Source organism: Diplotaxodon limnothrissa, linkage group LG7, assembly GCF_057381915.1.
Source record: "Diplotaxodon limnothrissa isolate DT_005_m linkage group LG7, D_limnothrissa_male_GT1.1, whole genome shotgun sequence".
Taxonomy (NCBI): domain Eukaryota; kingdom Metazoa; phylum Chordata; class Actinopteri; order Cichliformes; family Cichlidae; genus Diplotaxodon; species Diplotaxodon limnothrissa.
In genome coordinates this window covers 4,632,457-4,660,299 of record NC_140602.1, presented here as the reverse complement: position 1 = coordinate 4,660,299, position 27,843 = coordinate 4,632,457, and the positions used below count along the sequence as shown (strand labels likewise).

Here is a 27,843-nt window from a genome sequence, read left to right as displayed (position 1 = left end):
TGATTACAGTTTAAATCATACTTTGAGTGACTGTCTCTGTTGAAACATGACTATTATATGATGTAAAAAATTACATTCATGCCACATAAAACACAGAAGTAGCAAGAAGTACTTTTTCACTAAATATCCAAAATCATTCGCGATTATGCAGTGATGCTGAAGTAGGATTTTTAAGTCTCCCACCTGCTTCAAACACTTTCTGTAGTATCATAGCCTCTCCTCAACAGCCGAGGCCTGTGGGACATTTTCCCTTTTATATTTGGACAAGGACAAACAGGCTTTTCACACCTGAACACCTGCAGGTTAGAAACTGTACACACCTGCAGAGAAAATCAGCGTGTGACCTTTTGAACTATACTTCATTCTTCATTGCTGCTCTGGCGGTGTTGTTTCTTGTTATCTTCACCTGGTCACATGGCAAGTGCGGGTTGGCAGGTGTTATGGGTGGTATCAGATATAACTCTCCCTGCTGAGGACCTTAGACAAACCACTCAATTAATTTTTGAGATGAAAAGTGAACCAGAGAAAAGTCATCCCTGCTCATTAACCGCTGTAGCTTATAAATCTGCATTAGCATAATACTGTTGACTTTGACGTGACAAGGACATTAACATTGTGACTTTTGTAAAGGTTGGATCAGGTTCCAAAAAGTGCAAACAGAATAACTTTGTGTTCACTGTAACTTCCATAAATGACAGCTTTGTCCTTTGTTTTTTGTTTTTTTGTCAAGAGATGTGGTTTTTCCCAAGGCCTATGCAGAAAGTGGGAGAAAGAAAAAAGGGGGAAGGAGGGACTGTGCCCAGCAGTTTGCATGCTGTAGTCATTAGTTGGTGTGGTGGGAAGTTTTATTGCTTCCCACTTTTGTCAAGTCAATCCAACAATTTACTCTGCTGCACTCATTCCCTTTCCCCTGTCAATTTCATGTACAACTCTTTCTTCTGTGGACATTTCTGGTCAATCAGTGTAATGTTCTGGATGGGTGACCCAGTGGTCTGTCAGCCCTCCGGCTGAGGCTGCGCAATTCCTCGAGTCAACATGAGGGCGGTTGGAGCTCTTAACTGGATGGCTGCAGGCCAGTGGCTAGGATAACCTCCAGCAATTGATGTCATTGTGGCTTTTCTGGTATCAACGCCCTCTGGATGTATGCTCAGCCACGGTAGTTTGTTTTTGCAGGGCAACAGAAAGTAGAAACACCATCCGAGCATTTTTTGGAGGCTTCCTTTGTCCCTGTCTTCTTATTTCATCCCACATGTAGCCGCTGTTTTCTAAACACATGCAAAGCTAGATGGGAGAAAAAAAAGCTACATGAAGTCAAATGTGGACTGTGGACTTTAAAACACTGATTACAGGGGTTGACAACAAAGACCTATTTTGGTGCTGTAAAACTTGCTGACCTGGAGCTGACGGGGAACGATTGTGTTTCACATTCTCCTGCAGGCTGTTCTGCCCTGCTCACACAGGCCGGGGGCAGACACACTATCGCTTTTTCCAACCAAGGAGCACTGGCTACTGAGCCCCAACCTTCAGGATGTATTTTTGTCACTTCTGCATGTGGACTTGGACATCACAAGGTCATTGCAAGAGACAGCAGAAGCCTTTTTACGGGTGATTGATAGTCACATCTTGGCAGGTTGTATCTCCACGATACGTCAGGGGAAGTGACTGTCAGTAGCTGGCTGTACTGTCTCCAGATCCTCTCAGGTCTATTGACTGTCAATCACTGTCTCCCTGTTTTCATTGATTTCCTCTCCACTCTTCCTATAGCCAACCCATCACTCCTCACATTGTGATCTAGCTCTTTACTGGTTTAAATATGAGTCAGGAGGGTAATGGCCTCATTTCAAACACCTTTTTGTCAAAAGAGGAAACAGGCTTTTCTAATTACTGCTGACCTGAATGTGTAATTCAAGCCCCTGAATTTCAGCACATTTCATATGTAATTCCTGCAATTTTGGATTACACGCATCACACTTCCTGTGTTATTAATGCTTTATTATCCTCTTCGTCCTGTTTTAATATAGGACAACAGAGTCTTGTTCATTTAGCCAGAGTGTGTTACTCAGTACAGTCGTTTCAACACAGCTAAAGTAGAGAAAACACACACTTATCCATTGCATGTTCATGCATGCGTGCACAGTCACATGCACGCATGCACAAATCCACAAGTGTGGAAGCCGTCTGGTGTGAAGGCGTGTCTGTGGAGTCACATTACCTGTCATTCAGGAGATTGTTGTTTGATGAGCTGAATCCTGCTTCTCAGCTCTCTGCTTGTTATTTTCTACTTATGGACCCAAGGTGCTTCTTGCATCTGCGACTGATATCTTCTCATCTCCCAGTGCTATGGCGACTGTATCACAGACTTTTCTTTGTCTTGACCTAGAGTAAATAACTGGATCACCGGCTCCATCCCCTCAGGGAGGATATGAATGGCTTGCCAGTCATTCGTTGGCAAATAAACATTCTCTGGCAAATATAAATTCGCTGCAGGGGTGAAGAAGCACCGGTGTGACACAAGCTGCTATTCTGACAGTCCAAAGTCCACTGGCTTTTTTTCCATTCACAAGCTGACAGTAGAGTCAAATGAATCCAATCATTTTCTTCTTATATTCAGTGAAGTACTTCCTGTAATAAATTCCATTTCTTTTATTCACTAAACGCAGTATTTAGACCATTAAACTATCATGCTTTAAAGATCAGGCTCTTTGTTCTCTCATTACATTAGCATAGCAGTGAATGGCATGGTCTTTCTTCATCTAAATGAACTTTATTGATCATTTGAGCACAACAGAAAATAAAGCAATATTAGTTAAGCATGCTTACACATCACCAGTGCCCTTGATGCTTCTGTTCCATTTAAAATCACACATAGATGATTAGCAGTGTAATTGTTACGCAGCATTTTCTTGTAATTTGTTGTCCTTGTTTTGCTGTGTCTGTGGATATTGAACTTTTGTCTGTGTATGTAGTTTTCATTATAGTTTCCCCAAAATCGAAACTTAATTAAAAACAGGTACTTAAGGTACTTAGGTTTGCTCAGTTTTTTTTCTCTTTTATTAGTTCAATGGAAAGCAATAGGCTGCCAAGCATACATCTTGAATAGCTCCCATTAATTATATGAGATTCAGTACAAATGCATGGAAATGATTCTACATTATGAGCATTCTGCAACTCCTTTAAATGTGAAAATGTAACCTTTGAATGTGCATGCAATGTTTTATTTTGCACATATTTAGTTTTAGCTTCAACATTAAAAGGTAATGAGTCAGTGTGGAAGTATTTAAATGTCACTCATATTATTTAAAATATAAACAAACCTGAGCATTATTTGTTTTCTGTCCAAGCATTTCCTGGATTGAGAGGATTTGTTAAGTACCTTCATTAGTTTCTTGGTACAAATATGAAGCTTTTCACTCATATTAAGGTTAAAATGTAACAAAGAAGTAATGCATTACTTCAATCCCTCAGCCTTAATCCTGTGTGCTTCTTCTTGTCTGAGATGACAGTGTATGTGGTGTAAATCAATACGTTTCAATTTGTTCTCTTTGTAATGGTGACTGGCTGTTTGTCCTTCTCGCACTGAGGCATTTTTTTTATTCGAAGTGGGTGTGTGGAAGGGACTGTGAGACTGGAAATAAAGGATCAATGAATGACTTAATTCAACAAACAATAGCTATATATTTCAGCAGCCTGCTTCACATTTGGAGACAAAGGTATTAGTGACCGCATACACAGGTATCCAGGCTTTCTGTGATAATAAGGATTTGGAGAAAACACCACTTCTGTTTCTTTTGTGCTTAAACAGGATCATGCACACCACTTGCAACTGGACTGAGCAGAGTCACATGGCACCATGCTTTATTAGGTTAAGGTTCCTACTTTCTTTGCAAACCTTGCACACTGCCACTCTATACTTACAGGTTTGTCAGGAGTTAGGGGTCCCAGTCATACCTGGGGCCTCAATCAGTTGTTTGCCTTGCCTGATGAGAAGTGGTACCTCAGCTTCTAAGTATTATTTTTGTATTGGATGTGTTTAGCTGAATTTAGTGAAGGAGGTGCAGGACACAGACTTTGTGAAAAACCAGAGTTTAGTCATAGCAAATGGGAATTTCACACTAAAGATATTGTGCAGGATTTTAGAGGTAGCTGCGTTACCTTCAGGGACACACCAGCTGTTTTGTTTTACCAGTTAACACTTGATTTAGACATGCAGGTTTTGGTTTGATAACATGTTGATAACACTTTATAATCACTAGTATTATTAGTCTATAAAAGAGAAACTGATATCAAAACACACCTTGAGATAAAAAAAAAAAAACAGTATTAGTCTTGTCATCTAACTCTTGGGAGGGAGTGCTTTTCCCAAGAAATTCCTTTAAAGACTGATCCACTTACCTGTGAGTAATTGTGGTCTCCACCCAATCTGCTACATTGTGCAACCATCAAACACCTCAATGCAATCTACATAAATCTCTACATATTGTGCATGCCAGCAATGCGTATGTAAACATATAACTGCCAAAGAGGCAATCTCACACCATTATCTCTTAAGGAAGTGTCTCTAGTGCCCTTTTCACTCCAGCAAACTGCTCAAACACTCCTGCTGCTCCCTCAGGCACACCATATGCTTTAACGTCCTCTCAAGAGTTTCTAAGTCATTGGCTGGTGCTCTTGAGCTTGATTTTACAACAAAGTGTTGCTATTCAACTGCGACTTAATCTTTCAAGTCTTGCTGCTTCACCTCGACTTTCAACTCATTCCTTACACCTAAGTATTTTCTTTTCACACACCCCCTCTGTGCATGTGCCCATCCCAAAGTGAGCTCCTCAGAATTCACACCCACCACGATCGACAGGTCTCACCAAAACAAATGAGCCTTTCCCTTGCAATTTACCTGCACACTTTTATGTTTCATTAGTGTCCTCATCAAAGTGATGGTTTTCTTTCTGGGAGCTAACAAATTAGTTTCATTTCCTCTCAGTTCTAGCTTGTTACACTGTTGTTGCTTGGTGTCATGAGACAGACAAATTTCTATCTAAATGCTATGTTGTAGAATAGATCCCCATCTAAACCAGCTGTATTGCTACATTTACACACACAGCTGCTAAAGACACGTTTCTCTGTTGATGGCACCTGACGTATTGAAATGTTGTTTAGTTGTCAATCATCCGTTTACTTTGAGGTGACTGGGGGAGTGAGAGAACCACATAGAGAACATAAATTAGAAAATGTGGAAATGCATGAAGTGGTTAATATAAACTATTACTACCCTTACAAAGCACCTTACATGAAAGGAGTCATGTTAGCAGACTGTGTGCAATCAGACATGCTAATCTCTAGAAACCCCACCCCTACCTTTTTAAGGTGCTCACACGCTTCGTTGACACGGCATGTTTTTTGTCCCTGTGCAAATACACGTACTAATACCAAATCTACACAGAATAATTGAAGACCACGAGTGTGACTGATCGAGCAGCGGTTTAAGTTTGATCTTCTCTCTAATTGGAACAGGCAGCTGAGTATTTTGGAAAACTCTAAAAGGCGGATTTCAGTTTAAGGCGTTGGTCCTTCATGCTTACACTCTCCATCAACTCCTTGGCTGTAATACCCCTGGCTGCCAAGTCAGCATTATATAATGCATATGAGAGTGTGTACTGTGAAAACACAGGAGACTGCTCTTATTAGCTTAATGGCAGTAAGTAATGCAAACAGAGAAAATCATTTACAAAAGTCATTACTTTTCAAGCAGTGCAACATGACTGAAGAATGGATGGGAAAATCAAAAGTCTATTAATACCAGTGCTCAGACTTTTGCCACAAGACTGTTGACAGCATGATATTAAACTGTGACAGGCCCTTGGGTGTTTCTACTCTCATTTTTGCTGAAGAAGATATAGGACTCATAAGCATTCCACAAGGCTTATAAGTAAATGGCCTGTATTTGTATAGCGCTTTACTAAGACCCCAAAGCACTTTTAACACAACCAGTCATTCGCACACTGGTGATGGCAGCTACATTGTAGCCACAGCCACCCTGGGGCGCACTGACAGAAGCGAGGCTGCCGGACACTGCCGCCACCGGGCCCTCTGACCACCACCAGTAGGCAACAGGTGAAGTGTCTTGCCCAAGGACACAACGACCGAGACTGTCCAAGCCGGGGCTCGAACCGGCAACCTTCCGATTACAAGGCGAACTCCCAACTCTTGAGCCACGATCGTCCGTACAAGAATTATTTTGTCCTTTGTGCAATTAACTGTCCAACAAGATTTTTGTGCATTAGAAGTCAAACACTCATTGGCATCTGTGGAGAACATTTGAAAAGCAAGCTAACACAACACCCATTTGGGATCATTCGTTGTTCTTCTTCATGCGTAGCTTCTCCAATATACCTTGACATGGATACTTTCTGTTAATGCCTTTAAGGGGGGTTAATGCAAGTAGCTGCAATTTTCAAAACGTGTCCAGTGTGCAGCCCTTCTCAGGCCGATTCACTTCAAAGTCACACTATCATTCTCCGTGAAGAAACCCACACATATGCAGATTTAATTTCACTTTTAAAAGGTCAGTTTAAGAAAAAAAAAATCAAGCTCTTGGGGTTTGGCCCCTTTCCATTTCTGGCTGCGCAGCCAAGTGTATTAAGCTGCACAAATGAAGTGCCACAGTCAACCAAGCAGAAAAATAACTTGTGCTTGCCTCTGTTAGCTAGGGCGGGGTCGGTCCGGGTCAGCTTTGGACTCTCTAGTGCCTGGGGCGGCTTGGACCTGAAGACTGTTAATTACCACTGATGAGTTGAGCGTGAGTGACCTGATGATGATGGACTATATATCTTCCTCACAGAAAAGGGAATGATATGGGAATCAGTGCTTTGATGGGACATGTGGGGAAATGTGGCTGCACTGGTTAGAGGGGTGTAGCAGCAGATATGCATTTTGATGATGTATAAATAATTACTGAGGGAAGAAGAATTTTGCACTGATGAAGAGAAAGGGGAACCACTCCATAGCTCCCACAAGTGCTAGTTTCTGGTGCTGTATATTTTATTTCTCAAAAAACACATAGACCTTTAAATAACTTTAATGCACTCTTTGAACTACACAGTGCACTCCTGTTTGTGTCTTTAAAAGACTCCAGTATCCTTGTTTTGCTGTTTTAAACTTTTGAGTGAACCCCACCTCATAAACTAAGTTAAATGCTGCACTTGGCCATTTCAACAATGACTCCCTTTTTTGCATTTATATTCCTGGCACGCAATGGGTATGAATCTACAGGGTGAAGCTGGAACAGAGGAAAAGTGTGCATTTGCATGTGCGCATGCTACAGATGTGTATGTAGGCAGGGGTGTGTTTGTATGTGAGCATGGCGTGCACATTCCCGCTCCATGTCCATGTGTTTGGATTTGAAGCGGGTGCTCTCTGCCAGCTGTTTTTCCCCACCCTTTTTTTCCTTCTCACAGCAGAGCTAGTGTACCTGGGAGAGAGAGGATGAGAAAACTTGTGGGGGAGAACTTGATGGAGCAGACGGGAGACCCAGCCTACCAACTGCCTGCAGCTGACTGGAGTCAGTTGATGCAGGGGAGTCACCCAAAATACGATAGGCTCAATATTTGCTTTGGCCTGGTTTCCCTGTTTTGGTAAAATATGGACTGTTGGCATGAGCTGTGACAGTTTTAACCTGCAATAACAACTACTTAGGGAGCACATCCTTGGTTGAAACTTTACCTTTCCTGCTAAGGCCTCCATGTGATGCACAAAGTAGCAGCATAGTTTGTAGCTCTTTTGTGTTTAGTGTGCTTTTGAAAGATGGCCGATTTAGTGGGCGATATTGCAAATTGCTCAATTATAGTTTGGCCGATGTTCATCCATATGTATGAGTGCGCTTGTTCATGCACAAGACTTAACAAAAAGCCCACTGTTTTCCTGTCAGACTTTCCACATTTTCCATAATAACCAATACAGCTGAGGCAACCAGGGCTCTTCCCCTGAGGTTCTAATATTGCTGAAAATTGAATGATTACATGTCAGACACGAGTGCTCTCCCCATTATAAAATTGACAGGAATATTTGAAGCCTTGTGAGGGTCATCCCTCGATGGAGGGTCAGAGGGAAGTGTAGAAGCAGCAGGAAGCGGCACACAGCCCCAAGCTTCATCATTCTCTGCCAGGCATGGCCCACTTCCATGCTGTGTCTGTGCTACAAGCAGCCACTTTGCAGAGTCAGAGTGATAGATTACGCTAGGTGAGTTAAACAATTATGGAGTAATTTGGAACTCAGTGCCTCATAAATTGTTAGTCCCTGACCCTGAAACAAGTCTTGCAAGAATAATGATTCAGTATTCTCAAAAGAAAGTCAGATTAGTCACTCAAGCTAATCTTTGATGCTAATAATGACAGCATTTGGGGCGTGTCAGGGACTCCTGTGCTGTTTTAATGGATTGCATTTTTAAAGCACCAAAATTCCACTATTCATTCACTCTCACATTCACACACACTGCAGTACGCAAGCTACAGTTGTAGCCACAGCTGCCCTGGGGCAGAAGCGAGGCTGCCATATCGCCTACTGGCCAGAGGGGCCATCACCAGGTGGTAGGTGAAGTGTCTCGCCCAACAACAACAACCGGGACTGTCCGAGCCGGGGCTCGAACCGGCAACCTTCCGGTTACAAGACAAACTGCCAGCTCTTTGAGCCACGATTGCCCGATTGCCATATCTGCTGTGTTGGAAGGTTTTAAAAGAAGGCTTGCAAAACCATAAACATTCAAACTCAAGAGATAAAGTTAAACACACACACACACACACACACCACTGTGACATTGCATTTTTATCCTCAGAAGAATAAGAGCAGAGTAAGAAGACCGTCGTAGTGTACACTGTGCAGGATGTTATCATGCAGGTGGCTGATAACTGACTCATCTGTCGACCGTAAACATAATAAACTGGCATAAATCGGGTATGAGGGAACAGGACATGCCATAGACGTGTCTCTGTAGTGACGCACAAGATGGCAGGGGTCTAGCTTGTCTGCTGGGATGGCAGCAGTTATCAGATTATTTCCGCCAGTTTTCAGACATGAGACTCCTGGGAGGAGCAAGGGATAAAAATAGAGATAAATTTTGTGGCCAGCAGTTCCGTGGTGGTAATGATTGGACATCACACATAGAGTAACCTTTAGGTGTAAATTTGTGTCTTAACATTTAAGATGTCGACACAAACAACAACAAATAAACCTAACCAATCACTGGATTCAGATGACCAAGTGGTCTGTGTTGGAAGCACAAAACAAACTGTGCTCCACAGGAGAAGTAGAGGAAGCATAACGCAGGTGTTATTCTGTATTATTCACATTGTTAATAAAACCCAGAAAAGGCCAAAACTGACAACATATTATTCAGCCTCACAATATGTTCTGACTTCACCAGACTGTGGCCCTCAGCTTCAAGCTTATTTGTTTCAACAGTGGCCTGTAAAATATACCTTCAAAAACCTCTGCAATGGCAGCACCCCTGCCTCACAACAAGTAAGAAATATGAAATTTCTATGATTAAAAAATATGACAATTGCACAGAGAATGTTATATGGTATTCTCTGCACTTTGAGAGCCAAGGATTGTGTGAAAATAATATTTGTAGACGTTGAAGGGGACACCCCAGTAGTGTTATCTTCCTTGCTGATCTACAGGGTACAGGGTGCATTACAGGTGGAAAAACTAAGTGGGTGCCTACACACCCAAACTAGAATTACTCATTATGAAGTGACGTCATGTGTTCCACATGTTATCAAACGAGAGGACTGTACTGCAAAGCAAGATTTCATCTTACCCAGTTAACTTCAGGGTTCACCCTGTGACTTCAGTAGTACTAATGCTGTCTTACCTGGATTTATTGGCACGGTAACTTGCTGCGAATCTAACTGTGGAGCAGGTTATCTATTAGAGATCAACAGGCATGAAATCACTGCCTATTGACCAATCAGTTTTCTGGAACTGAGCGCTACATTTGAATTCTGTTTTTTGAACCATTAAAGAGCACAAAGGCTGAAGCTGAAATAAGTCTTTTAACCAGCAGGGAATTGATGAAGTGGCTCTAGTTGTATAAACAACTCACTTTATAGATGATCAACAATCCTGCTGTCGTATGATGCTGCTTTTTTCATAAACTCACATCATCTCTGCTGAGGGTGGGCTAGTTACAATCACAGGAAACCCTGTGATAGTGTAATGAGGAGTCAAACAATAAAAGTACTGTAACTTTGTAGAAAGCCCCCCAAAAACATTTCAAAGGAAAATGACCCAAATGAAAGACACTCAAAGGTAAAGCTAAAAATGCAAAATCCAAATCTGTATTTTGAGAGGTCAAAAACATGAAGCTACCAGCGAGGAACATGATTCCAAAAAAGGAACAGGCCGTGGAACAATCCAAAAGAGCTAACACAAAGAGATCAACAGTAATGCTAGAAAGTCCAAAAGAAAACACCGGGAATGCAGAGGGCAGTACAAGACTTGGGGAAATAACTGAGCATAACAATCTGCCACAGTGGGATTGGGAAGAGGAAACAGGTGGAGAACACAGGTGATGCAGGCAAAACAAACAACGATAGAAGATTACTAAAGGAAATGAAACTGACAAATGGACAAACCAAAAATTACAAAATAGGAAAAGAAATATTTTAAAGTAAAACATGACAACAATGCAAAAACCATGACGGGCTGTGGAGCTAAAACAAATCACAAACATATAGTTTAAAATGAGGCTTAATATTTTCCTTTTAACCACTGTGAACTGTAGTTGTCATCAAGTGTTACTCAGGCAGGTGTAAAAGTGTAGGGGGAATGTTTTCACATTTGAAATGTTCAAGTTCTGTTTTATAGCAGCTGAACCTCTGTGTTGAGTCAAAATAAACTGCTCATTTTCAGCGGGATGATTGTTGACTCTGGTCTCTTCATGGAATTTGTTAACAGTAAAAATATTACCACAGCTGCCCCGTGTCTCCGTGATGACATTTCAAATATAATTTCTCCTATACATCATCCACTGATGTATACAGCGTCCCTGTGGATTACAAATCCCGATGTCATCATTCGTCACTTGTCCTTACATCCATCGCCGTGTCTAATGTATTGCCTAGAATACGTTGAATCATGCTCTCTGCCTCCTTATTGGAAATGCCATGTTTGTTGCATGTTACTGGGATTAAGTGTAGATTCAGATCTGCAAACAGAGTTGAGTTCTTCCTATCCTGACCAGTAATCTAAATATGTGCCAAGCACTTCCTGGGAAACCTTCATCTCATAGGTACACGCACATAACAGACACATGCAGTCAGACTGAGACACACACATGTGATGCAGACACTCATGGACAGAAATAAACATTGAACTGTGCATATATTGCACACAGGCAGTGACTGCACCTTTGCTGCCTGAAGCACTTACTGTCTTATCTACTTTGGGCTTTGCTTCACATTTATGGAATTTTAATGTCCAAGAGCCTTTTTCACTTAAAAGCTCCAAATGTTTACAAGCAGCTCCATATGATGTCATCCCATTTAAAAATGACCCAAAGGGAAAAATCCCCTCGCAGCAAATCTCATTTTATGACATTAGTCATATCCTTTAATTACTCCAGTGCCCTCGGTGCTAAATGAGCAATTACTTTAGAACACTGTTGCATTTAGCATGACTGCTTCATGTATTTGTTGAAAATTCAGAGTCTTCTCTTTTTTTCTGCATAATTCATATGTGCTCTCTTTTTTTATTTTGACTGCGTGCAGGAGATTTCATTTTTTCCCCCTTAAATTCCTACCTACATCAGATTATGTGAGGTAACGGCAAGAAGGAAAATACCATTGCACTTATTTTTAGGACTCTCCCAAATGCTTGTAGAGAAGCAGTGCAGGACGAGCGGAGAGATTACGGCTCAGTGACTTCAGATTTTTCCCTGCTGCTGATTGCCAGTGTTGTCTGGAAAGCATCCTGCGGGAAGCGTGCAACTCACGGATATTACACACAGACTTATTACCCTTGACAGAAGAAATGAGATGAAAAGAGAGAAATAATAGTGAAAGCAGCACTACCTCAGGGTGGAATAACACACAGCCAGCAGGCAGTGCTGGTTTCTCTTTGATTGGAGAAGATTGCATAATTCTAGTTGTGCCCTTGTTGTGTGTCGGTCACCCGTCACAAGTCCTCTGTGTGTGTGTGTGTGTGTGTGTGTGTGTGTGTGTGTGTGTGTGTGTGCGTGTGCGTGTGACTTTGGGTGTAGGGTTTGTGATTTTTTTGTTTACTTCTATGGTATGTTACTCTCTGTTTCCTTTTTTAGCTCTTAGTTCCTGTGTGTTGCTATTTGCAGCAATTTCGCAGGCACTATCTTGAGAAAGCTGGCATTTATTCCTTAAAAACTGCAGATTCTGGGACTCTCCTCAGCTCTTTCTGGGACAGTGGCGCAGCTGCCCCTCTGTTGGTCTCCCTTGGTCTCTTGTGTTCTGGGGGCCTCTGGATGTCTGGAGTTTTGATCTCCTCCATACCTGCTTCATGCCCTGGAGGACGGGGCTGTGGCCCCCCCACACCCTCTAGCTGATCATTACATGAAGGAACCTTTTAATACAAGCGCGTCCATGCTCACAGGTGTACACACGGGTGCTCACACACACAAACTACACCCTTATTGGCTCCTACCTCAAAGCACACTGTGCGCTGTTGATATTACGTGCTGCACAATAATGTTTAATATTTAGTATTTACTGTTATATTCACATATATCATCGTGATGTTGTTTATTGTATTGCTCTCGTTTTCTTCTGCTTGTTTTCTTTTTTCTTTCTCAACAGGTGATCCAGGTGATTGATAGATGTATTTTTTTTGTCTACTTATTTAGTTGATTTTTGTTTTTTTGCCCTTTATCCCCGTCCCTCCTCTCCGCTGTTTTTTCCCCCTCTTCCTTTCTCCCTTTTCTTTTCCTCATTCAAGTCTGTCCCGTATCTAGCAAGTGAAAATAAAAAAATAAATAATTCTGATGGCAAAAGAACCAAAAGGGACAGGCAAAAAATAAAATAAAATAAAATAACTACAGATTTATTATCCATAGTTCATTCAGCTTTTGTTATGCTGCTCAATTAAGTTTACTGTTTACAAGACGTGAGATTTCTACAATTTTGATGTCTAAATTGTAAAAACAAAAAGCAAAAAGAAGATACTTACTACCAGATACTACTAATAAAGGAGAGTCTTACAAAAGCTAGCCCAGTTAATGGCTGAATAGTCAGTATAAGAGCTTAACGAGCTGTAGTAAATAAATGTGGAAAATATTAGTGAGAAATTTGAAATTCAGATTATCTGTGTTTAAGTGAATTTATATTAAAAATTTGATGTCCATGTTTTTCCAGTATTTCTTTTAATGGCACCCAACATGAGAGATAGATTTGAATTAATGTGCATTAATGTGCAATTTCTTCATTAAATGATATGTAATTATAGTGGAAAAATGCACTACAGCTGAGAAAAACACTTCATATTTATAGCTATAAACTTAAAAGATATTGCATTTACAATTAAAAGTTTTAGCGAATGGTTGCCCATTTGTACTTTTAAAAGACCTGGTTTCATTTTGACCACTTGCAAACTTAAGTTCACTATTCTGTCTCCATTAGAATCAATTTTTGGGGTCTATTTTTCTGTCCGTTAGCTCCAGAGGAAAATATCTAGGCCTTTACCTTCAAAAATCTCCCTTTTTTCTCATTTTCTTTTAGAGATTTACAGAAAGCATCCAACAAGTTTATCAGAGTGTACCTGCAGCAGCCTAGGCTAGAGGTTTTCAGGTTGGCCTGTAGGCCAAATGTTCCTTTATTGTGAATGCAATATGGTAAATGGCCTGCATTTGTATAGCGCTTTACTTAGTCCCTAAGGACCCCAAAGCTACATTCTACATTCAGTCAGTCACCCATTCATTTACACACTGGTGATGAAGCTACATTGTAGCCACAGCTGCCCTGTGGTGGTCAGAGGGCCTGGTGGCGCCAGTGTCCGGCAGCCTCGCCTCTGTCAGTGCGCCACCAGGCCCTCTGACCACCACCAGTAGGCAACGGGTGAAGTGTCTTGCTCAAGGACACAACGACCGAGACTGTCAGAGCTGGGTCTCGAACTGGCAACCTTCCAATTTCAAGGCGAACTCCCAACTCTTGAGCCACGATCGCCCCGAGTTGTTCCCTTGAACAACTTGAGAACATTTCTTCAAAACTGATTAAAATTTGATTTGATTTAACTTAAGTGACTTAAAGATTCATTTGCTAATTGTGAGCAATTGCCATAATCTTGGAAGAGAAGGAGTGATGATAGATATCACCATTCATTTAAGGGAAGCATGCAAACGTGTGGTGGTTATTCATTGGGAATGAAAACAGTTGTGGGGAGTGAATGAACCATTAAAACTGTGACATGTAAAACCAAAACAATTAGCAACAAAGATTCTCAAAAGGGTAAAATATATATAGAGTGCAGAGTAGATTAAGACCAATTTAAGTGCTTCCCTCAGACACTAGTCTACATATTAAAGGCAGAATGCACTGAATTGATTGTAATCTGTCTATTTGCTTCCTGATTTGTCAGTGTGTAATGGACTTGCTTCAAACAAGGTCAATGATGAGGTGTGACCTCAATCAAAAGAATCTAATCGAAGACAAGAGCGAATCGCGCTAACAACTGAAGCAGAAACACTGTAAAGGGCAAGGTGAAAAAAATGGTTGCCACGTTGTCGAAGCTTCAGAAAGCACGAGCTAATTGTGTCCCTGAAGGTGTGAGACAGTGACTCTATCAGCTTGTAGTGGCATCATTGTTGTATTTCTAACACACCCATGACCTCTGTGTGGAGGAGGGGTGTCAATAAAGGATCAATGTAATGCTGTATTCATTTTTAGATTCATTATATGAAACAGGCGCAGGATTTGTTTTCAGTGGGCTCTCTCCTTTGATCATGTGCAAACAAAAACAAACCTAAACCCACAGTTGGGACGTGTTTCCTTCGGCGGTTTACTCATACTTGTATAAGAACACATCAGGAGGCTTGTGTGCTTCCTTCGGAACAACACATCACGTAAACTCGGGAGCCTTTTCCATTCTGCATTCTGGATCATCAGCAGACTGTATCTTGAACGTGACTACAGAAGAGGAAATATTCAGTTTGGGTTTAGCTGAACACATTGTTCTACCAGCAGATCACATCCCCATGAAGTGTCTGGGATTAAGACTTTTTAATTACTGATAATTATGTGTGTGTGTCTGCTTTTGTGTGCACGCTCTTCAGCGTTGCATACAGCGTGACTTGTTATTAACTTGTTTGCAGCTCCTGTAAATGAGCGTGTGAATGTATGTGTGTGTGCGTGGTGCCCTCTGCCAGTTTCCTAATTTTACCAGACATTTTGAAGGGTACATTTACTTTTTCACAGAACTCCTTCACACCCGTGTGGTGAGCACAGGTCTAAAAAATTGAAAGCTTGTGGCTACCTCAGACCATACTGTGGTTACCTGAGAACCCAAGCCAAAACCATACCTCTGGAGATTTACAGTCTACCCATGCATACCTGGTCTGTAATAAAAAAAAAATACTAGCTTTATATTTACGCCCCTTTTCTTTCTGCAGTTCAATTACTCTTGATGGCAGCCTTCAGGAGTAAGAAAGGAATTTTAACACATTTCACCGCTCTGTTTTCTGCTTTCTGTCGTGCTATGTCTCCCTCTATGATCACTTGCTCAGTATACATATGGTGGCCATCTGGCCTGGCAGAACAGTCATGGAGCCTAGCGTGGGGCAGCACTACTGTGATCCATGTACAGTAACAACATTATTAACCCTTTACAGCCAAAAAGAGTGTTTATGTCAGGCCTGTATGATTTTTTTGACTGTCTGCCCTTCTGCTTTCTTTTTCTCACTCTGCTATTTAAATAATAGGTCAGATCATCTTGTACATTTGCATTGCTTAAAGCGCTTTTTTTCTAAAACAAAGCCCCACTCTGCTTTCTCTGTACCTTATCTGCATGTAAAAAACTGAAGCCAGCGTTCCTGCAGAGCTAAAATATGTTTAGAGAAGTGCACTTCCCTGTGCGTCCCTCCAAAATAGATTTTAAATGCAGGGTAGGAGCCACATCGAGGTCAGCATTCCTGCCCCACTGCTCTAGTCAACCCTGAGAAGAGTCAGCAGATCCATACTACTACTACTACCACTGCTACTACCACTACTACTACTCCTTCCACTACTGCTAATCAAATCAACAAACATTGCAGTTTTTTAAAATTCATATACAGACTCACAGTTTAGGTAACATTTAGTGATATTTTGGGGAAATCCTTCTAGCTGAAACGTTAAGAAAAGAAGACTAAAGTTTCATGCTTGTACATTTCTGTGAATTTAAAGGATTTGTGGTTTGAGCGCATCCAAGTTGTCACTGGGTGAGAAGTGCAGGTTGCCAGTCCATTTCACTGGGAAGATTAAAATGTGTTTATTATTGTATAAAGATTTATTTTAACCCAGACTATGAAAAAATATGAATTCACCAGGCAGGAGTGCAATAGTACACATCTATCCAAAAGTTAGTCTTGTAAAATCTAAAAAAAAAACCCACAAAAAAACTGTGAATTAAGAGTTTGTAACACATGTCTCATCTCAATATATTTTAGTGGCAAACATGAAATACATTGGACCGTGCAGTGGGTCTGTGCAGCTGTCTATCACTGAATATGACTAAGGTGCATTCTGTGACATCTTAATGGGAACTCCTGCACGCGTTACTTCTTCTTCGTTGACACTGTCTTGCCTGGAGGATCATCCAGCCTCATCTCTTCAGCAACACTGAATAGCTGCCATATGGCAAACGCAACCGGCCCACTTAAAGAGAGGCAGGTGCCCGATAGGATATCTCAGTATTATATAACCTAGCGTGGTTGCCAACTATTATTTCTTTATGATTATGCACAATAATAAACTTAAAACATTATGTGAGGTAATTGAAAAACCTGAGAGCATTTCCCAAGAGATTCAAAGTGTAAAGACAGAGTGACATCTGGAGGAAGATACTCACGCAAACATAGACACAGAGAGAGCAGCCGCAGTGGCTGCCTGGCATGTAAGAGCTCCATCAGTGCCTGCCTGAGGTTAGACAGTGCCTTGCATTAGGAGGCAAAGAGCCAGTGAGTCACCTTGCCTCAGTCTATACTCAGAGCAACCACCATCACTGTCAGCTGGTTCTGCTATTTCCCTGAACGAGATTAAGGAGCATGACAGTTGAAAGATCAAATGTAATGTATGTTTGTTAGATTTTTTTTTTTACTTCTATGTTTATACACAAGTTAAAAAAGCCAGAATGATGGATCTCATTGCTTATTTACTTTTACAAACTAGTTGGCAACTTATCACGGAGACAAAGTCTGACAAACACTTGTTCTGCTGTGATAAATGTACTGTAAACAATACAGTCAGAGCAGCCATGATAATACCATTTCAGAGTTTTCTGCGTGACATTCACTAAAATTTTGTTTCTTTTGTTGGTGAATATCTAACAATAGATATGTGTGATAAAGCAGTAATACTGCAAGCAGTCCAGGGTGTACCGCACCTCTTGACCAACGACAGCTGGAATAGGCTCTGCCCTTGCTGCAACACTGAATTACAAATATGTTTAAGAAGACGGATGGATGGATGGATGGATGGATGGATGGATGGAAAGAATAATAGGAAGTTATGCCATAAAGGGTTATTTACGACCTGAGAAGATTTATTTATTTAGAAGTAAATGAAAGACTGTCAATGGACCAAAGCCTACTGCATCCATAAACACATATTTTTCCATCACTGTGCTATGGGGATGATATGGTGACCACTTTGGTATAATAAACAGGTTGCTGTAATATTTTGTACAAATATTGTACAGTTCCTGTTATTTTTGCTGGCTTGATGATAAATTGGCTGCATCACTTGCGGTTTATTTCAGAACTTTTGTATAACTTTACTGTGAAGACTAATTTACAGCCATCCAAAGTTGTGAATTTCAAGAAGAAAATGTAGTTGTGATATTTCTGTAATACCAGATTTATTTATTACTACAAACTATTTTTGGTGTAGTAAACCTAATACTGATGGTAAGTAGGTGTTAAGTAACTTGCCTTTAAAAAGCTGTATTCTTTTTTTTAGAGAAAAAAGATATATAAATAATATGTTATGTATGTTTATCATTATCATAACTTTTTTGACAAAAAGTATCAAATTGAATTCTTTAGTCTTTTCTATTCATCTTCACAAGATGAACAAATAAATAAATAAAATTAATAATGAAAGATTTACTGGTTTAAAATGAATTAGGCTTTTTTGAAATCATTTTATTATAATTGTTGTATGTGTAGTGCATTATTGTGCTAGATCACAACTGGATGCCTTTAGTCTGGGCACATCAAAGGAAGTAGGTCATGAGTCCTGTAGGCACACTGAATGGGCTATTTACTCTGATGTATAATTGTTTGAAAGGAAAGTAAGAGGCTGGAAGGTGCCAGGGTATCCCTCCTGCTGGTTTAAATGGTTTAAGATGGATTTCCAGCAGTTTGCACAACCGCATGTCAAAGAAGGCACATTGTGAGCAATAAAAGCAATAACAAAGGTGTTTTAAAGAAATCCCTGTAGACAGGTTCCTTATGCAGAAACAGAAAGTAAGTTTCTTTTCTTTATACTCTGTCTTGCTGGTTCATGTTGGACTCTGACTGACAATGGAAGCGAGTAAGACCACCTGACACTGGTGCAGCAGATGATGACATCTTGTCCCTCAGGCTGACAGTAGCTCTCTGGTTTTACAAAGATATAGATTAGATAGTGCCAAGACTGCTGCTCTCTAGGTTTACAGGATAAGCAACTGTGACTTATTGACTGTTTTTGCACCAGGATTTTTTATTCCTTGTATAATGCACAGTGAACCACAATCATAAATAATGTATGATTACAGGTATTACCTCAGATGAGAGCTGAAACATCTTGAAAAAACTTAAGGAAGTTCAGTCGCTTTTTTTCCAAGCTCCTTAGCTCACCATGACCTAAATGACCGAGAACCTACAGACACTACGATTACAAGTATCTTTTTATAAACCAGCACATTTAAAGAACTTCTTTGAGTTGATTATTAAGGCTGTTTGGGGTTTTTTTTTTTTTTATCTCTAGGTGTTAGTAGTAGTGCTACACTTGATCTTTCTATTTGCAAATGTAAGTGAACATGTGCTCATATGTTAGAAAACATTTTTCAAAAAGTAATATTCCATGAACAGTGCATTAATTTGATGATCATTTAGATTGTCCAGTCAGTGTGTAAAAAAAACTATTACAAAAACTATTTATGTCGGCCTTTTGCATGCATTTTTTCCTGCCTTGTGAAAGTAAAAAGAATCACTTCATAAGTAGCTGCCTGCTTCCTGCACAACAGAATAATGAGTGCCACATGTACATGTGCATTTAACTTGGAAGAATATTCTAATAGACATTAAAACCAAAGCTAATTTTCCATCAGTGATTAGAGGGCTAAGCAGAGAGTCGCAGCCTTTAGTCATTTCATAAGTTGACACCCTGCGAACATTGAGAAGGCTGCAGCACAAAGCTGCAGAGGAATCAGAAACTATCAGCAGAGCGAAATGGAGAATCTGCCTCATCACTCACAGAACGAGGAAGAGCTGTGAATAATGAAACCACATTTTAAATATTACACGTTATTACCTTTGGGAGAAGTGTCTGACAGGTGTAGCTAGGAGGCAGAAATACTACATTGTATTGCTTCCATTGTTTTCACAATCAAACTCTCACTCTGGATATAAATAATTATGCGCGCAGTTTCTAATATCCTGAACCTTTGTGTTCTTTCCATTTATATGATAGGAGGAAAATGAGATATTAATGACATTTTAGAATGAATCTACCAGTTTTAATCCTTCAAGAATATGAGAAAACAACGCAGCATATTTATTGTATTTAGCAGGGACATTTCTCCAGAAACAAATAGTACTGGATATACAATTGCTAAAAAGCAGTTTTTGCACAGGGGGACTCCAAGCACAGATGACAAAGATAGAAGATACCACTGGTGAAAAAAATCAAACCTGTAAACATTAAAAATGCAGCCACAATAAAAACACAAAAACTGTGTCCGATACATAGTTTAAATGATCCCTTTTTAGAGCGTGCACGCCTGCCTGTGCTATAGCATGAGTCCCACATGTACATGTGATATTCATCTGTTTTTCTCTCGCTCTCAGGTGTGCTCAGCCTACCCGAGGGTCTAACTCTTCAAAGGGACCAGCAGCAGCAACGAGCTGGGAAGAGTGGAGAGGGAAACACCTACAGTCAGTCCGAACTGCGCTCCATTGAACAGTGCTTACTGGCCACGAGAGTGGGCAGCATCTCTGAACTGAGTGAGTCGTATATGTATGTGTGAGTGCATGCATGTGGAAAAGTGGAGGTGCAGAGGTGAGAAAACTATTATGTACCCCTCCCCTCCAGAGCCACTATGCATTTGAGCAAGGCATTTGGTTATTCGGCTCTTTCTTTGGAGCCGTTTGTGTCCCATAAAAATATTACAGGGCTTGTGATGCTTATTCAACATGCTTTTCTGTTTCTGTGCACAGAGCCATAGAAAGTTGTTTCCCAGCTTCGGTTTTGACAGTTGACTGAGATGTTTTTTAAAAATGAAAAAAAAAAACCCTCAAGTAAAAAAGTTCAGTCTCCACCAACGCCTGTGGGATAAATTTGCAAGTGAGGTCTTATCATCCGACTTTCCCAACAGTGAACATTTTTCACAGCAGACATTTTGACTTGTTACAGCATAAACCTTACTGATGACTCTGTTCTACACAAATGTCCCAGTAAGCCATGCAAATGTGACCGTGAGACAGCATACCCAAAACTCTTACTGCTTGAATTCAGCTGTTATTATTAAAATTATGTTGGAGCGAAGCAGGACAGCTGCATTTCAATATCTTGTCAAAAGACTTTGCAGAACAGTACGGCTTTTATAGCATCACATTCGTGTTCACAAGTCACAACTGCAGCTGTGATATTTATAAGTCTGCACTTTATATGTTAGCACAGTTTTGGATACCTGCTTCATATAACACGACAAGACATTGCTTGAGATGAGTACTTTAGTTCTTTTTAGAGGCCTGAACTTTAAAAATACAGTGTGTGCATCAGTCTTTAATCACTGAGGTTTGAAAGCCTGCAGAAATCTTGCAGGCGATTTTCAAAACGATTCCAAAACACAAGGGGAGAAAAAGGAAATTCTCTTATCACTTACAGGTATTGTAGAAAAATCTCCATCCTTGAGGTGATGGACATGGAAAATTCAAGTTTTATCTTTGTGATTCCTGCTGCTTTTACTTATGACATTTTATCTAGCAACAACTTAAGGATGGAGATTCCTTCCTACAGCAGAAGTTCCCACTTCAACCCCTAAGATCCCATGGTGATCCACCGCCCCTTTGCACACTGAGGAAAGTTGCTGTTAAAGTTTCAACTTTGACTCTCCCATAGTTTTGCTGACAATAAAAATGGTGCTGGGCTCTAATGGGTTAATCATGACATGATCAAATTTATGTCATAACATCAAAACTCAAATCTGTGTAGCCAACTTTAAAAAAAAAAAAAATCAAAAGTCATGAAGGGAATTTAAAAGCAAACAAACAAAAAAATTGGCAGGCCCAAGACGTGATATTTATATTAGTAGACGTTTAACCATATTATCCTTCTTTGATTCAATTATCATGTGTAGATCCAACATGCCTTTGCTTCATACAAACAGTACTGTGCAAAAGGCTTAAGCTGGTCCTCATTTCTTTATATTTTGCTTACAAGGAGCCAGGCTTTACTGTAATTTTTTAAAGCAGTCTTGAGCAATAGTTCTCCAGGATCAAAGTTTTTTTTCTTTGGAGAAAATGAATTGTATCTTTAGGCACTTTTTACTTGCTGTCTGTTGCAAAAAAAAAACCCCTCAAACATCATATGCCAATGGTAACACAGGTTTAAAACAGTACTTTTGCACAAAGAGCTATTAGCCAAAACTATAAGCCAAACAGAAGTGTCAGGCCTAAAAACAGATGAACGGTATCTGAAAGGCATGCCATTGACAAAAAAATAAGAAATCCAGCAAAGACCTGACTCTGTACCTGCAGGATGCATCTGATCATTTCAGTTGATTCTTCTACTGTTCACTGAAGCCTCATCAGAAATGGTCTGAGTAGAAGGGCAGCTGCCAGGAAGCCATTCTTAAGGAAGGGAAACAGGGAGGAAAGGCTGAGGTATGCCAAACTGGACTGAAAATAGGTGGTAACAGGTCTAATTAAGTGATGAATCCAAATTTGCCATTTTTGGTTTAAAGCATTGTTGGTATGGAAGGTGTCAGGAGAGAGGTACAACAGTGAGTGTCTACAGCCATCTGTAAAACACGGTGTTTCTGTCATGGTTTAGGTTGCATTGCAACCAGTAAAGTTTTCAATCTTGTCTAAACTGATGCATTTAAAAAATACCATAAGATTTTGATCCACCATGCAATACTATACGGAAAGCATCTGATTGGCAGCAACCTTATTTCTCAGCATGGCAATGATCCCAGACATAGTACACAGCAAATCCAGCATGTCCAAATTAACACTGTCGGATTTGATTTCAACACTATTAAAGTGTCTATATGGGTCCACACCAGAGAGTGTTAATTTAACTCTTTTTGGAGAGTTGGTACGTTAACTCTGATTTAGTGTTAAACACCAAATCTGTCTGGAGTTGATAATTTAACACTTGGTGTTAAGAGTTTATATATTAACTCTCAAAGAGTATTTTAGTTTAACTACGTAAGAGTTATCTTCTAATTCATTCTAAAAAGCGGGAATTTTACTGTTCTGAACTTCTAGAAATTTCTTTTGGAAATAAACATTTACTAAAAAGATGCAATGGTTTTTGAAAAACATTTATTCTGAACTGTGCACCACAATTTCAAAACATTTTCTGAAAGCTGTAACAGTATACATGTTCTCACTTTCATTAGAATTTTGTTTATCAAAAGGTCTGACATGGTAAATGCAAATAACAGCATCTCATCACTTATTTCTTCAATACAATATGCATGTCCTTCATTCATCCCTTTGTGGAACTTCAACGCACTTCTGCTCTCCCCCATATTCCATCTTCACAAGCATATCCTGTGTGGAGATTGAATAAAAATTGCAGCACAGTAAAAAAAAAAGGAATCCTCTTTGAGCCATTACTTGTGTAAAGTATTTTCCCAAAAGACAAAGACACAGGCAACAGGTAATACTGAACTAAATGTAAAACCTCAACTTTTTTCGTTTTTACCTAAACCGTGTGCACAAAACTCTGGAGGGATCTAAATGCTACCGTAGAACCCAGTCAGGACGTCTGCTACTGCTGTTTGCTCGTTTTTTATGGGCGATCGTTTTCAGGCTTCAAGTAGCACCATTATACCAACATTTCACATTCTAGACATTGTTTTAGGTGTATTTGACCAAAAGTTTGACTGAAAATTCACATGCAAGCTTTTTTTCAAGGCTGTGGTATTTGCCCGCAAACAATACCTTTCAGCTAGCTAAAACAGAATATTATGCTATCACCGAGCAACATGGCTAATGCCTTTCACACAGCTTTGTCTCAACTCCAAAGAGCCACAGAAGTAAAAGCTAATAACAATTGAAACAATCTTTGAAAAAATGACTTACCAAGCATGGCAAACAACTCAAATATGTAGAGCAAAATGTTCTGAAACGGCTTCACTTCAGCTTCGATTGGAGCCGTGCTGGGGGCGGAGTCTGTGAATTTACTCTGTTGGTGTCATAGCCCCTCTAGGAGTTCAGAGTTAAGAGGTCAAGAGTTAATGTTTCCATTGTAACACCTCCAGATTTGACATAGAAACACTCATTTTTAACACTCGATTTTAACTACTATCATTTTACACCTCAGAGTTACATTAAAAGAATGTGACTCTGCTTAGAGTAAAATTAACTCTACTTTTGCAAGGAGACTATTAACACCAAAAAATTTAACACTTTTGAATTTGCTGTGTACCAATGCATTAAAAACATGCCTGGATAGAAAAACACACTGTAACACTAGTGAAGCAGCGTGGGATCATCTTGAGAATGGAACAAAAAGTAGCCAACGTTCTATGAAGAGCTTTCAATGTCCTTTAAGAATCCTGGAGAAACATTCCTGAAGACTGCCTAAAGAAAAGACAAGAAAGCTTGCCTGAGAGAGTTCAGACTGTTAAGGAATAACAGTTTTCAAGTTGTTAGAATTGCACAAACTGCATTATATGTGTATTTCCATGTATGTTTGCACACTTTTCAATAATCACTGCGCCAACTTCCCTACTTGCACAAAGAAATGAAAGAAATTTACACACTACTGTATCTTACTCTTATTCTTTTTAGTGAAGGTGTTCAGCTCTGGAAAATCTTCACATTCCAGCTAGATGACATTATCATCTAATGTGATAATCTGATGTTTGATAGAGCAGGAATATTGTCCCGCTCTATCAGTAAATCACTATATTATAATCTGACCGCAAGTGTGCTTATTTAAATAAATGTGTGGGAGTTACACTGTCAATGGGAGCAATCCTAATGAACCACAGCCATTCATTAAAATAAATGATTTTAGCTTATAAGTTTGACAAGTCCTCCAAAAGTTAATTGAATGCATGTCCACTTACAATGTACTCATTATTTAAAGAATAATGGGCGTCATAATGCTGTCTGCGTACGCTTATACAACATGAAGTCATTTACATAAGCCTTAGTTGTCAGTTTTCTCTCATTGTAATAGGTTTTCAGCATTACATACTGGTTGTATTTGACATTTTTGTCTTTGCTCACAAAAATTGGACAATATGCTATAGAACTCAAACAAGGTCCAATATAAAGCTTTCATAACAGTTTCTACTTTGGGTTCTGTTTTAAGGGGAAACTTTACAACAAATGATAATGGCGCTTGAAGACATCTGCAAGCTGTGCTGCGAACCACTGAATACACAGCGGCACATATTCCCATTTGATTTGATCAGATATAATCACAGAATCGGGATGTTCCTTTTCAAGTGCTGAACAGTTGCGTCTTTAGTTGCAGCTCTGCAAGAAAGAAAGGACAGCAGTGTCAAGAAGAATAATGGTGCATACGCTGAAAAAAGCACAGATTGTGTCCTAATGTGCATGACAAAAAATTTAAAAATAAATCAATCCCCAAGCCAAATAATGTGGGAAGGGTCTGTTTCTGTTGCTATAGCATCAGCGTACTAAGAAAAGACTCAGAAAGTATTTTCTGTATATCCAGCGTAAATATTTATCATCACAATAAAAACTGAGACAGTTCTCTTCACTGCATGCTGTTCCGACTGCAGGGCAGCTTCAGTGATGAGCCACATCGCAGGGCCTCTGTCCGTGTTGTATTGATGAGGTCAAGCAAGGACTTGTACTGTTATGTTGACACTGCAAACACACTGTGAGACAACAGAGCCGCTCATGTCTAATAGGACAGCTTAGTCCAGTGGTAATGTTATCAGCTCTGGAGAGCAATTCTGTAAATAACTAGAGGATTTGCAGCCAGTCGCTCAGCTCAAGCTGAAACAAAATGAATAACTGTGAAAAGCAGCAGTGATTGCACTGTCAGGCTGTCACAAAGTCAATTTTTTTGAAAGAGACTAAGATATGAATGAAGGAGTAAAAGATTAAAAGGTTAGGGGGAAAGAACAGTAAGAGTTTCTGAAACCAGTTTCCTGGAATAAACCAACCTTGGCTCTTCCAGCACAGTAAAAATATGAATCCTGCAGTGTGAGTTTTTCACACTGGCATTTAGACTCAATTTAAGAGGTTTCTCGCTGATTTACCTCTTTGTATTTCCTCATCTCTTCTAGCAAAAGGCCATATTAGCATATCTGAAATGATGGCTCCACAAATGCTGCAGTTATTAGGACTATGGGTGTGTCATGATCACTCAGTCATGCTGTCCTACTTCAGATATTTTCCACATATTGCTGTGTGTGTTGCTAAATCTGAACTAGTCTTTTCACAGAAGTGGCAATGGATGAAGGATACGTGTCCGTGGAAACTCTTTACTCTTTACACCACAAAGAGCAGACGTATGTTTTCTGTGCAAACTGCTTAAACATAAATTTGAAAGAATTAGTTTAATATACTGGGAAATATACAAGAGTTACGTGAGCCAAGCTTGTCCGTGGTATTTAAGCTAGATTAAGGTAACAGTGTGCTGTCGGTTGCTTCAAAGACTATTTTTTCTCTTTGAATTTTACTATATGAAACATTACACTTCCTTCCATAAATCAGTTTTAATAATAAACTGAATCAATCCTAAAGCCTCAAGGTTGTCAAATTCTCCCTAAGTGAGTTCCCCATTTTTTTAAGAAGTCAGCCTGAATCTCTCCATCTTTTCTGTCTTTTTGCTGAATGCCATTAATTTGGAAATAATGAGACTGACAGCCAGACCAATTAACAAACTGTTGGAGTTGTTTCCAGAATGCTAACTAATATGATGCTGTGTAGAAAAGAGTTATCCAATCAGTATTTGAGCAAATACTTTGCCTTATTAGACCACATAGTGCAAAATGCAAACATGTGAAATTTCTCCAGCACCAAGCTGTTTTATTTTAATTTATTTTGTAACTTGTGTAAAGGTCAAGCTGTCTTACAGTTTTCCAAAATTCATTAACTCAAGTAATTTCAATAGTATCCTTCAGTGGTGTTTAAAAATGACTATATATAAACCATACCATCAATTTTATATATACTAAACACAATTTAGAAACAGAGAAACAAGAGTGAAGCAGTCACAGATTACCTCTATTCTGTCTCTAGTTTTATATGTCACTAAAATAATAATGCCTGTATTATCCATTCATGTTTCAAAGCTAGCCTTAATTTCCTTTGTCGGTACTCAGTCCTTTATTATTAGTTAATGTCGCTGATTAAAAAAACATGCTTCAAATGTCATTATTCATTATTATTATTAGACTTTTGTCTCATCTCTTTCTGTATGTCTTTACTCTAAGTCGAGCGTGATTGTTTTTCTATTCGCCACCAAGAACTTACAGCAGGTTCTGCTAATCAGCCACTGATGTTTAAAGATCATTTTGTTCCTGTAGCTGTGAAAATGTCTTGATTTTCTCATTTATCTCCTCTGGGGTTGTGTTTTTTTTTGGGTTTTTTTGCCACATTCCAAATAAAACAGCAAGTTAATTATTTTTTTGTGGTTTTCTTTGCACAAAGTGTTAAAAGTGTTTTGCTCTGTGGTCAGCTCAACCCTTGGAATTATGTCTTTACGGCCTCGATGCTAAATGATATCAAATGAGGTTAATAAGTGTCTGTGTGATGGTTCAGCTCTTGTTCACCATTTCTCTCAAAGCTATTCTATATCTACAACTATGTATGTCAAACCTCTGCATATATATTTCCTTCTTTACTAAAAATTCTCAAGTCCTCTAACAGCAAGAAATGTTACTTTCGGATTTTGTCCAAACTAACCTGACTAGATTGAAAGATGGCAGAGTTCGGACTCACACAGATTACTGCAGGGACACTGTGTGCTGTGATGGCCCCTCAAAAGTAAAGCAGAGGTAGTTAAAGAGTAGAAGTTCCACTCACGACTACACTAACAGACAGTTTGTGCCCTCTGTAGCAAACCCCCCCGAATGAAGGATGACACTTTACTGATGACGTTTTGAAGGTTTAATGGCAGTAAACCATCAATCTCACCGTAAGAGCTGGGGATGTATACACAGAAACAGCGTGTAAGCAAAATAATCCACACTCTTACAATCGTAAAC

General features: G+C 39.6%; 1 protein-coding gene across 1 annotated transcript in view; it reads left to right on the top strand.

Annotated features, from left to right (window-relative positions):
* The window catches only part of abtb3b (ankyrin repeat and BTB domain containing 3b), a 69,731-nt gene that overhangs the window by 22,945 nt on the left and 18,943 nt on the right, over positions 1 to 27,843 (top strand). Inside the window, exon 2 of the mRNA XM_085357237.1 lies at positions 20,261 to 20,416. Within this exon, the coding sequence (XP_085213363.1) occupies positions 20,261 to 20,416 (156 nt within the window). The remainder of the gene's footprint in view (positions 1 to 20,260; positions 20,417 to 27,843) is intronic.